At 47.0% G+C, this 13,229-nt stretch overlaps 1 protein-coding gene across 2 annotated transcripts in view; it reads left to right on the top strand.

Annotated features, from left to right (window-relative positions):
* Window positions 1-6,288: 6,288 nt before the first annotated feature.
* Window positions 6,289-13,229, top strand: part of LOC107373210 (uncharacterized) — a 33,352-nt gene continuing 26,411 nt past the window's right edge. The window contains exon 1 of one of the 2 annotated variants that reach the window (XM_054734912.2): window positions 6,289-6,552. In XM_054734912.2, the coding sequence (XP_054590887.2) occupies window positions 6,381-6,552 (172 nt within the window). In that variant the 5' untranslated portion in view covers window positions 6,289-6,380. The remainder of the gene's footprint in view (window positions 6,553-13,229) is intronic. The other variant, XM_054734911.2, reaches the window with a different exon arrangement.

Raw genomic sequence — 13,229 nt, 5'->3', positions numbered from 1 at the left:
ACACTGGTATCGTAGACCTGCACACTGGCGTGGCATGGTTTTTATGAATAATCTATAGCTTGTTAAATCATACAGTCAAACTGATTTTACAACCCAGACATCACAACATCTCTCAGATACTTAACAAGGTTTTGCTACAAAACATCTAGCTTACAATCCATAATTTCATTCATAATTAGTCATTTAATCATTAGTTTAGAAAGACAATTATATTCATTTTATATTTCATTTTTATAAACTAGAAACTTGACTCTGAATTAATATGAAGTGTGTGTTCCCTGAAAAGTTCAAAGAACCTAAGGTAATATTAAATCAAAAATTAAATGACCAATCAGATCATTGAATAAATGTAGCAACATCCATCATGCTACAGGAGGTAAAGGACTTTGACAAGATTTCTAGGCGCACCCAAGGTGTTGAGGGGATCAGTTTTGGTGGTCTAAGGATCAGGTCTCTTCTTATGCAAACGGTAATCTCCAGCTTTTGCTGGAGCGATTTGCAGTCGAGTGGGAAGCGGCTGGGATGAGAATCAGCTCCTCTATCCGAGACATGGTCTTGAATCAGAAGAGGGTAGAATGCCTTCTCCATGTCAGGGACGAGGTCCTGCCTCAAGTAGAGGAGTATAAGTATCTTGGGGTCTTGTTCACCAGTGAGGGAGGAATGGAGGGTGAGATTGAGACGCAGATTTGTGCTGCATCTGCAGTGATGCAGGCCTTGTACCAGTCTGTCGTGGTGAAGAGAGCTGAGCAAGAAGGCAAAGCTCTCGATTTACCGGTTGATCTACATTCCTACCCTCACCTTTGGTCACAAGCTTTGGGTAGTGACAGAAAGAACAAGATCATGGATACAAGTGGCCGAAATGAGTTTTCTCAGCAGGGTGGCTGGGCTCTCCCTTAGAGATAGGGTGAGAAGCTTGGTCATCTTGGAGGGGCTTGGAGTAGACCTGCTGCTGCTCCGCATCGAGAGGAGCCAGTTGAGGTGGCTCGGGCATCTGGTCAGGGAGCCTTCTGGAGGCCTTCCTGGTGAGGTTTTTCAGGCATGTCCAACTAGGAGGGGACCTAAGGGAAGACTCGCTGAAGGGACTATGTCTCTCGGCTAGCCTGGGAGCGCCTTGGGAATCCCCTGGAGTAGCTGGCTCAAGCGGATCGGGAGAGGGAAATCTGGGCCTCTCAGCTTAAGCCTAATTTATACTTCTCCGTCAGTTCCACGAGGGAGAGACACTCACGGACTGACAGGGACAATCTGCCCTCATACTTCTCCGTCTCCCGGGGTGTTGCAGAGCAGTTTCCCACCAGGTCAACATATGGCGCTGTTCAAGATATTGTGTTTGTATTGTGATGGGATGGACAGATCTCGTCTGGTCCCATCCCAGTGAGGAGCCAGGTCGCTCACATTAGAGTGAGTAATCTCATGAAAGGCAGCTGCCTGCTCTTTCAGCAGGACAGCTTTGATAAGGCACTTCAGGTGCTGGGGTAAGAAGAAACCCCAACTGCAAGCAGCGATTGTACGTACTCTCCCTCCTGTGTTGGGTAGCATTAGCTAATGCTCGTTACTCCATTTTAATGTGTTTTGTATCGTGTGATCGCAGACCGGAGCTGCATATGCTGTTACAGTGTCAAACTGCACCCAGGTACTCCTAATCAGTTCTCTGCCCATGTGTGTGTGGCAGCCGTATTAAGGCTGATCTGACTCAGCCGCGCTACGACCGTAAGTCTTGCCTCTGATTGGGGAGGGTTGTACTGATCCAGGGAAACCATGCCAGTTTGTTTGTTTGCAGTGTGGCTGCCCGTCTGTGCACCGAGAGCTGCTATTACATTAAGCTTTGCCTGCAGCTGTGCCACCCAGAGTAGCGGAGAGTTTCACGGTGTCGGCGGTGCACTGACCCTCCTGCTGCTCCATCCCACCGCGACTAATCTCATCTCCAGAGCCGGTTGTGGGCCCAGAAGACTCCTCACTGCTGTTCTGTCCGTATGGATTTGTTCCGCATGCAGGATTTGTGTTGATTAGTTGTTGTGCGTTGGATGCCTGGTTGCTGGGTCAACCACTAGTGAACTCTGAGCTGTTAAGCTCCAACAGCACGTTTTTCGTTTAGATATTTTAATAAAGAGTTGTTTTATTTCAACTGTTTCATCTGTTCCCTCTGTGATCATTTTAACCTGTGGGCCTCCTACCCTTCCCTGGGGGTGGTTAACCCAGGGTGGCATTGTTGCAACCACCTTTTTAACAGTATTCATTTTGTCGCGTCTACCTGCCACAATATTGTGGGTTTTCTTTTTATTCAAGAGACTTTTAACACGGACAAATTAGTCTTTCACCCTCCTCCACCTCTTCATTCGCTCACCCCTAACCCCATGTTTCCCACCATTTCCGTCCACAAATAAAATGCTTGCTGCATATCTTTTCACTCCTCCATTAACGGGGGAATAAAACTTTCATATTTTTAGAATTTTTCTGCGATGGATTCTTCAAGCTGTTCCGTGTCTGCTGCTAGATATCCTCGGCTCTCTTTGTGTTTTTGAGGGCGCAATGGCGGCACTGTAGATGACAGCGGCATTCTGACTAATCACAGGCTTGCGTTATCCAGCTTGACGGATAGGTTTTTAGAACAAAGAGCTTGACCCAGTCTGTTCTTAAAAGCCTGTCAGAGAGCCCTCAACAGGACGAATAAGGGTGTTACGTGCGTCCGTCCTGATGCAGACGGAGAGGTATAAATTAGGCTTCAGGTTGTTACCCCCGCGACCCGACTCTGGATAAGCTTCTGAAAGTGAATGTGTCACCTCACAGCAGCTGACCACGGCTGGTTCCGGATACAAGGTGGAAACAAGCGACTCAGGAGGTCCAAAAAACAGGCAGGGGAACCACTGAAGATGAAAACAGATAATTTATTGGGAGGAGCAAGGACAATGCTAAAGTTCCAGTCTTCAAAAGCTGAAGGAGTAAAAACATAACAGCAGTCTAAATTATCCTGTGCATCACCAGGGCCGGGACGGTGTCCAGTACAAGGAGCCACCTCTTAGCTCCAGCTGACCGTGTTGACCCACGTAGCTGGGACCCAGTCTCCTCCACCTTGTCCTTTGGCTGTCAGGCACAAAGTGAACCTCCTGCAGCAACCTGTCTGTTCTGCTACCATGGCTCCAGCATCGTCCCCTCGCCCGCTGGCTGCTGCATGCACTGCCGGTCTCTCCGTAGCCCCCTGGCACAGTTCCGCTCCTTGGACACGTCACGCCCTCCTCGGCCCAAAGCCCTTACAAGACACAGAGGCACCACCACCAAAATTGCGCCTCTCACACAGGTGAGCAGAGGGCAACCCACAATCCTCCACACTTGGCCGCTTGTCCACATCCCAGGATGGTGTTCCAGGTGCCGATCTGCATTCTGGGGGGTCGGGCGCCCGTGTCGTTGCCAGAGACGTCACTGTCCAGGGTGCGTCTCTTGTTCTCAATCAGGCCTCATGCATGTCTCTCTGGTGTCTGCTGCTCTCCTGGACTTCTTATTCTTCTTTGTCTTGTTTAATGGCAGGTGGCATCTAATGTCTAGGTGCATTTCTGCCACCTATTGTGCTGGAGTGTAAGTCGGAGTATGAGCGCCAAAAACAAAACTGCTCTCCTGGACTTCTTCTTCTTCTTCTTCTTCTTCAGTGAGGGAGGCGGGCTAGATGCCCAAGAGGCGTATTGCTGTCACAGCCGCCCAAACACACCGCCAGAGAGCATCACAGCCTCTCATAAACCCCCGTCACACGCAGAAACCACATCAGGGCCCACACCCTACGCCGGTCCTCCACACCCAACAAAGTCAGCAGAGAAAACACTGACAGACCCCTAGCCCTCAACCTCCGAAAATAGGCCTCCCTCTCACGACCATACCGTCCACACAGCAGAAGAACATGGCACACAGACACCTCCCGTCCATGTGTTTCCCCACCAAAAACAGCCCGCTTCGAAGTCCACAATGCCCCAACCTCAACCGAGTGCGGACCACCGAGTCTCTCCGAAGATCAAGGACAGACCCACAGCCACACACCAAACAATGCAACCCATAAAAGCTCCTACCCAAAACCCCACAATGCCTGCCACAATCTCATGGCCTCCTTGCCTAACAATACTCAGCGGAGCCCATGGCAACCTCTAGGTCCACAACAGTACTCAGTGCCACCTTGGCAACAGAGTCCACCCTCTCATTGCCCACCACCCCCACATGGGCAGGAGCCCAAACATAACAAACTTCACAGCCACAAGCCTGCAGATCATGCAGCATCACCCTGGCAGAAATCACCAGGTCTGGCCCAGAGCCAGAGCCTGACCCTGACAAAGCCTCCAACACAGCAGCAGAGTCAGAGCAGATAACGGCACGCTCCTTCACCCAATGCAAGGCACATAAGGTTACCCACCAATTCAGCCATGATCACTGAACAATGGTCCCAGAGCTGACAACCAAAGCTGAAGCACAGGTGCGGGACCACAAAATCCACCGCCACCCGACCACTATCAGGATCCTTAGAGCCGTCCGTATACAGCTGCAAATGAGAGCCCCACTCCAACCCCATATAATCCTGAAAAGCACCAGCCACCCCACCATCACTGCATCGCCCAAAATGTTAAATCCACCTCTGGTACAGGCAGAAGCCAGGGCGTAACATCAGACCAGATCAGGCGCGAACAGACAGGCCAACCCAGGAAGCCCAAGGCGTCCACTCTGTCCCGCAACCGGGCAGAAAATCCACTCTCACCAAACCGACCCTGCCCTCCAAACTCCCAATGCTGGTCCAACAGGCTCGATGCAGGAGAAGCATCACCCATACCCCTGACCCTCAACAGGTACCGGAGTCCCAGCTTGACTCGTCAAAACTCCAAGGGCATCTCACCCACGTCGACCAGAAGGGCAGCAACTGGGGTCGACCTAAATGCCACACTACAAACCCTCACAGCCGCCGCCTGCAAGACATCCGACCTCCTCAGGGTAGTAGGGGCAGCCGAGCCATACAGGAAACACCCATAATCCAGGGCTGACCTGAACACACTCTAGTACACCATCAGCAAGGTCCACCGGCTCACCCCCCAATCTGTCCCAGCCAAACACCGCATCACACTCAAGACCTGTCTACACCTGGCTTCCAGAATCCAAACATGAACACCCCATGTCAGCCGCTCATCCAGCCACATGCCCAGGTACTTAAAAGAGGACACACGCTCCAGCGGCAGCCCACCCAACAGCAAACCCACCGACGGGACAATCCACTTAAACCCAAAAACCATAAATTTGGACTTGGATGGGGACAACTTAAAGCCCCAATGCCTCGACCAAGCCACCACACCATCCAAGCCGTCCTGCACCCTGCGGAAAAGAAACGGGAGGTTCTGGCCCCGCTTCCAAAATGGCACATCATCAGCAAATGAGGACCTCCCCATATCACCGCCCAAGGAGTCAAACAAGCCATTGACCATGACAATAAAAAGCACCGGGCTAATCACACTCCCCTGAGGAACCCCGTTCTCCACCCCCACAGAAAACGGCAACACAGAATCCACCCTAACCTGAATCCTCCTATCACGAAGACAGCCCCTGATCCAGCGCAACATTCTCCCACGAACCCCAGCCAAGTACAGAGAAATTAAAAGCCCGTCTCTCCAAAGCATTTCATCAGCCTTTTCTATCTCAAGGAACACTGCCAACACTGCATTCTTATTCGCCAAGGCCTGCCTAACGCCCAGATCCAGAGGCGCCACCGTGTCCACCGTGGACCGCCCCAGCCGTGCTCCTGGACTCTTTCGTCAGTTCCTTTTAAACCTCATTTTATGAGTCTATTGCACCTGTGGGCATTCCACACCTGTTCCCATTTATTTAAATTAGTGTCTCTGGGAGGTACCACAAAGGGAAAGACCATGTCAACAATAACACAAATCATGCAATTTAAACTAAATAGCAAAATGGCAAATACAAACACAACTCATGCAAATTAAACTAAATCCAAAACTTTTCCACTTTGGGACAAATGGATGACTTGAATTAAACATGGTTGTCCGGGCATTCCTTTTTAAATTAAATTATTCAAAAGTGATTATTTACAAACTTTATACTGATTTATAATTATAACTCTTAAAGAGTCTTGATTATAATATTGGGTGTATTAAAGGGATTCTGTAAATGTTTATTTTTTACCAAATCATTATAACCTGACAACGTCAGCACAGACAAAATTGTGGGGACCCTCTTCCCAGATTGGGAACTACTGGGTTATATAGCTTTCCTCACTCCAGTCCAGTAGGTGTCAGTAATGTACCTTTATGCTTGTTTCTGGCTGCCTAAATTTACTAAAGAAGAAGACGACAAGCTGTTAGCTTGTTATATAGTATCAGGTGAATATCTGAGTCTCTGCAGTAAAAATGTCGTCAGCTCAGTCTCTGAGAGAGTTTATCAACAAGCGACTATCTGCTGCTGCTGAAGAAATATTCACAGAGTTTAGAAGAAACATCGTTCAGTTGGAGGAAGAGATCGATCGTCAGCGCAGACTGCTGGATCTCAGCTGGAAACCACAGATCAATTTACACAGAATAGGTATGAAACTCATGCGGGACTAATGCGGGTTTACTGAGGACATAATCTCAGACAGGATCGTTTTGTACTCAGTTTTATGTTTATAAGGTTTAAGGTTTTTTTAAGCAATCTGACACGATTGAGGTGAAAGTGGTCGGTAAACGTTCTCACATTAGTTTTTCTTCTTTAGAGAAATAACATTTAAAGAATTTTAGGAGCCACGTGTGCCTATTTGACAATTTACGGGTTCATAATTTTTCCATCTTTATTTGCATCAGATGATTAAAGTGAAGGGAGCTTTGAGCTTCCACATTAAAGATGGATTATATGTAGGGGTGCAACTACTTTCGGAGGACACACACACACACACACACACACACACACACACACACACACACACACACACACACACACACACACACACACATACACACACACACACACACACACACACACACACACACACACACACACACACACACGAGAAGGACCGACCCACAGACACCCACCAAACATTTCAAAACACACACACACCTCAAAGGTGTTTAATTTTTCTTGAATTGATCTCAGCTGGAAACCACAGATCAATTAAAACAGAATAGGTATGAAACTCAGGCGGGTTTACTGAGGATGGAATCTTGGTAAAGTCCTGTTCTCCTTTTTTCGGTTTAAAGGCTTCATTTCTGATACTTGGTCGGGAAACTTTGTTAACAGTTGTAACTTTGTTAGCTTTAGAGAAAGAAAATAGAAAAAAAAAGTTACAGGGATTTTAGGGACAATGAGTGTATTTGTGTGTCTACCTTATCGTGGTGGATTATTTTGAGTGCCCCAATTATCCTCGGAGCTATGTTATCTGGGGCACTTTGTGCCCCTGGTAGGGTCTCCCATGAAAAATTGGTCATTGGTGAAGGGTGAGACAAAGAACGGTTCACAGGATCTTTCATGGAGGTAAAATCAAAGAGTCGGAGTACCCGGCCTGGAGGGTTACCGGGGTCCCACCCTGGAGCCAGGCCTGGGGTTGGGGCCCGTGAGCGAGCGCCTGGTGGCCGGGCTTTCGCCCAGGGGGCCCGGCCGGGCCCAGCCCAAACCGGATACATGGGCTCATCCAACTGTGGACCCACCACCCGCAGGAGGAACATGAAGAAGAAGAAGAAGAAAGTATCATTTCTATAGCGCCTCTCAAGATAAATATCACGAGGCGCTTCACAAAAACAAAAAATATAAAAATTGTAAAAATATAAAAAAGCATTTCGAAAATGTTTAAAAATATATTTAAAATGAGCAAGAATAAGCAATTGCGATTTAAAAGAAAACATGTTAAAGAGAGAGAGTGAATAGGAAAGAGGGAAATCAGTGGATCCTGAGGAAGGTGGAATAGGTGGGGAGAGCAGAATAAAGAGAGAGTGGTGAAGAAGGTCATCCAAAAGCCAGCTTGAACAAGTGAGTCTTCAGCTTCTTTTTGAAGGAGACCACTGAGTCCACTGATCTCAGGCTCAGGGGAAGAGAGTTCCAGAGTCTGAGGGCCACAGCAGCAAATGATCTGTCACCTTTGGTCTTTAGCCTGGTGTGCTGCACAACCAGTAGGCTTTGATCACTGGACCTCAGGGACCTGCTGGGGGTGTAGGGACTAAGAAGATCACCAATGTAAGATGGTGCTTGTCCATGTAGGGCCCTATAGACCAGAACCAGGATCTTGAAATGAACCCTGAAGTTGACTGGCAGCCAGTGAAGCTGGAGGAGAAGCGGGGTGATGTGGGTGTGTTTTGAGGACTTGGTCAGAAGCTGAGCACAGGCATTCTGAACCACTTGTAGACGGTTCAGGGAGGTTCTGCTCAGACACGTGAAAAGAGAGTTACAGTAGTCTAAGCGTGAGGAGATGAAGGTGTGGATAACTGTCTCAAGTTCAGAGCGAGACAGAATGGGACTCAGCTTGGCAATGTTCCTGACATGGAAGAAGGATGAGCGAACAAGAGAACTGACATGAGAATCCAGGATGAGAGCTGGGTCAAAGGTCATGCCGAGATTCCCTGACGGAAGGTTTGGTGTGGGAAGCAAGCTGACCAAGAGAGTCTCTGACTTTGGGAACCAGCTTGTCTGGGGCACAGATGAGGATCTCAGTCTTATCTTCATTCAGCTGAAGAAAGCTCCCAGCCATCCAGGCAATGATAGAGTCTAAGCAGGTGTGTAACAGCTGCAGCTTAGACATCTCATGGGGCTTAAAGGAGATGTACAGTTGGATGTCATCTGCATAAAGATGGTAGGAGCAGTGTTTCCCCTAGGAATTTTTCCAGCTGTGGTGGTGTTGGCGGGGGGGGGGGTGACACGTCTCACCTTTATGTTTTATTTGATGCACTCCACTTTGAACTGCACCAATCCAGCGACTGCTGCATTGTAATAACTAGTATTAAAGGTGAGTACACCAATATTTGCACAATAATAATTTCTGTTTTAAACTCTCAGTGTCACACTTTGCAGGGTGGATTTGGCATTTAATTTTTCTTGGCGTCTGGAAAAACATCTTCTTTTGCCCCCTTTATTTGACTCTCTGCCCCCTTTATTTTGGTCCAAGATCATTACTGGGCTGGCCCTAATAAAAACGTTCTACACCCCTGCTTAGTAGACTTAATGGAGTATTTTTAAGCCAGTATAAAAAGGACTGAAACACAAATTTACATATTTGGCATTATTGACCAATATTTTTGATTTGATTTATTTGTTAAGAACATCAAGATGCATTACTGTGAACATTATAATTAGCTGGACACTGTGCGACTTTTTCACTCGTAACACAGCTTCAGCTCAAACTGTACGACCAGCGCAGGGTAGATCTCACGAGTCATGTGCTCACACTGTACGTCTGGTAGCAACACGTCGGACCTAAAATATGCTAAAAATAGCAGTTTTTACACAACACGTCAGACTTTTTTGTCATTTTGCCTGTTGTCCTTCGGGAGTGCTGCAGGAGGACACACGGGGATTTATGGGGGTTGGATGAGGAAACGAAATAAAGAGAGTAAATCTGTGTTTTGTGATCAGTTTAATTTGACATGAACACGACAAACACGCTTTCTTGACAATCTTTGTGAGTAAAAAAAACGTGTAGAAATAAAAACGAACAGCTTGTGTTATTAGGGAAATAGCGGGCGAGCGGAGTTGATGCAGGATTGCGAATGCGCCGTGAGCGGTTCTGATACTTTTTGGGTCGCAGCTGCTCGCTGCGCCGCTTCAACCCTCATGAGGAACGAGATAAATATTAAACACTCCAGAAGTCCGTGCGAGCTCACGATTGCTGATCAGTAGCTGGTCACATGGTGTTAATCGCCTCTCGACGCTCAGCGCAAAACTCGCCCCGATCGTGTGGATTCTCGCACGAGTGGAAAATCTGCTCAAAAAAGTGAAAAAGTCGCACAGTGCACGCCCGGCTTTACTGTCTGTGTGTGTGCGTTGATGCCTGGACCGAGCTGACGGAGCTCCCGGTTGCAGTTTTGCGTGTAGGGAGGGCCGGGCGCTCTATCTGACTGGCCAATCACAGAGCTTGAAGACAGCCAGTTACCCAATGAGAATTTCATTCAGCACGATTACAGATATTTCCGAGTTTTACACTCGTTTCATGCTCGTATTCGTCAAAAATGCTTTATCCGTACGCTCATAGCTGTAACCACCCTGCCGTGCCTCCTCCTCCTTGCTACCTGCCGGCTGTGATCACAAGCAACAACACAGTAGTTCCTGCTGCTTCTTTGGGAAACGGCGCAAAAAAAAAAAAAAAAAAAAACATCAATAAAACTTGGGATGTTGTAGGCGTGGCGGTGGGATTTCAGCCGTGGCGGCCCGCCACGGCTACGCCTATGTAAGGGAAACCCTGAGGAGATTCCTTTGAATGAGCTCAGGATGTGCTGAAGAGGAAGCAGATAGAGGAGGAAGAGTAGAGGCCCCAGCACAGAACCTTGTGGGACACCATGGGTAAGAGAGGTGGTGGAGGACCTAAACTTGGAGACGGCCACAGAAAAGGAGCACTCAGAGAGATAAGAGGAGAACCACTCCAGAGCAGATCCTGATAGGCCTACCCAGTCTCTCAGCCTCTCCAGTAGCAGGTGATGGTTAACAGTGTCAAAGGCTGCAGTCAGGTCCAGCAGGTCCAGAACAGAACAGTCCCCTGCATCACTGTGAGTCAGAAGGTCATTAGAGACCCTAAGAAGAGCTGTTTCAGTAGAATGAGCTCTACGAAAACCTGACTGGAAGCTATCATAGATGTTATGTTCATCAAGAGCAGCTGTGAGTTGTTTAGCCACAACCTTTTCCAAGATCTTTGAGATGAACGGAAGTTTAGAGATGGGTCTGAAGCTGCTATGGAGAGAGGGGTCGAGACTCAGTTTTTTAAGAAGTGGGTGGATTACAGCGTTCTTAAAGTAAGCAGGGACCTGACCAGAAACCAGAGAAGCATTAATTATAGAGAGCACGCTGGGAACAATGGACAGAAAAGCACTTTTAAACAAAGATGAGGGTAAGATGTCGAGGAGGCATGCAGAGGTCTTCATAGAGTTAACTAGTTTCGTTAACTCAGGCAAAGAAACAGGAGCAAAGCTATCTAGGATGATGGGCCTGTTTGGAGTCGGGAGAGGCAGCGATAAGGCTGAAGGAGAGATGCTAGATCTAACCTTATTGACTTTGTCCACAAAGAAAGATGGAAAGTTCTCACAGTCTGCAACAGAGTGGATGGAGGCTGTAGGAGAGGCAGGAGAGACGATGCTGCTGATGGTTTTAAACAGCACCTTGGGGTTCCCTTTGCTCTGAGACACCAGGTTGGAAAAATTGGAAACCCTGGCGTCTCTGACTGCAGAGTTAAAGGATGTCAGAAGATCCTTTAGGTACAGCAGATGGACGTGGAGATGGGTTTTCTTCCACAAACGCTCAGTTTTTCTGCATTGGCGCTTCAGGCTGCGAAGCCTGTCATTAAACCAGGGAGTAGGGTTCACTGCAGGAACTGATCTGGTTCTGACAGGACAGATGTTTTCCAGGATGGAGAGGCAGTGCTTGTTAAACTGAGAAGTTAAGGAATCGGGGTCGTTATCAGAAGAACAGGGTGGATAAAAAGCAGCAGAAAAATTGCTAGCTGTGCTCTCATTAAGAAAACGAGAACTAACCATACGGCGAGCAGGAGGTGGGGACTCAGAAACTGACAAGTTAAAGAAAATGCAATGGTGATCTGAAACATAAACATCCTCAGGACAATCACTGTCAGCATTTAGACTCAGGGTAAAAACAAGGTCTAGAGTGTGCCCCCTGGTGTGTGGGGCCAGAAACATGCTGGGTAAAGCCGAAGGTGTCCATAAGGCTGGAGAAATTCATGGCAAAGAGATCGGAGGGATCATCAACGTGGATGTTAAAATCACCAACAATCACCAGTCTGGACAGCTTCACAGTGGAGGATAGAGTCACTAAACTCCTGAAGGAAAGAACTGTTTGGACCAGGTGGACGATAGACCACAGCACAGTAGAACGGGTCCTTACGCCCAACTTTAATCAGCTGCAGTTCAAAGGAAGCAAAGTGACCAGAGGTTGTAGAGCTACATGGAAGATGGTCTCTGAAAACAACAGCTAGGCCTCCACCACGACCAGAACCCCGAGGCTGGCTAAGAAAAGAATAACCACTCGGGCAGAGTTCAATCAGAGCAGAATAATCAGATGTTGGCAAAAGGAGATCTGAGGCACTCAGGAGATACAAAAATTAAAAGCCTTTATTAGTACATGGCTTAAATTGTTAAAAACATCAATGCCAACACGTTTCAGCCCACAGGGCCTTCGTCAGGGCTCAAAATGTTTGTATGCTCACTCACCCCCATGTTAAAAAGGCCAATCAGTGACACCTGCCGAAGCTGGGCAGGTAGACTGCATTCTGATTGGATGACCAGTACAACACAAAAACTTTTTACATCTAAACAATCCTATTGTAAGGATGAATACTTACAAATATGAACTTTCACTTATAGAATTTGAGAAAAAATTATAAATATGCTACACAAATTGTAAGAAAACATGAGATTATAAATAAGGAGCTAAATCTAATTCTCCATTAAGACCTGGGAAATTAGTAGCTTTTAGTGTGTAAATCCAAAATGATTCTCTTTGCAAGAGTTTTTTAAGCCTATCTCCTCCTCTAATTGAATTTTTATATGTTCAATCCCTGTGATTTTAAGAGAGTTACAGCTTCCATGATTTGTGTCTTTATAATGCACTGCCATAGGATATAAAGGATTACCAGATCTGATTGCTTGTTTGTGTTCTGCAAGTCTTGCTTTTAACTTACGCTTAGTTCTTCCAATATAGAAGCAGCCACATGGGCATTCTAGTCTGTAGACCACAAATGAAGTATTGCAATTGATAAATGTATTATGTAAAAAGTACGTCCTGTGAAAACATCAGCAAAACAGTTAGTGTTAGTCATGTTGTCACAGTGAACACAATTTCCACATTTATAGTTGCCTTTTCGAGTTGATAACCAGGTTTTTTGTTGCTGTGGAGGAAGGTGACTTTGAACAAGTTGATCATTTAATGTTGGGGCTCATCTGAAGCTGATAGTAGGAGTATCTGGGAGAGCTTCCCTAAGAACACTGTCACTTTTCAGTATGTCCCAGTTTTTTGTAATTATTTTTTGATCTTGTTGGCTTGATCACTGAATTGGGTCACAAAATAAACACCAT

Source organism: Nothobranchius furzeri, chromosome 5 (assembly GCF_043380555.1).
Source record: "Nothobranchius furzeri strain GRZ-AD chromosome 5, NfurGRZ-RIMD1, whole genome shotgun sequence".
Classification (NCBI taxonomy): Eukaryota; Metazoa; Chordata; class Actinopteri; order Cyprinodontiformes; family Nothobranchiidae; genus Nothobranchius; species Nothobranchius furzeri.
This window is presented reverse-complemented; position numbering and strand designations above follow the sequence as displayed.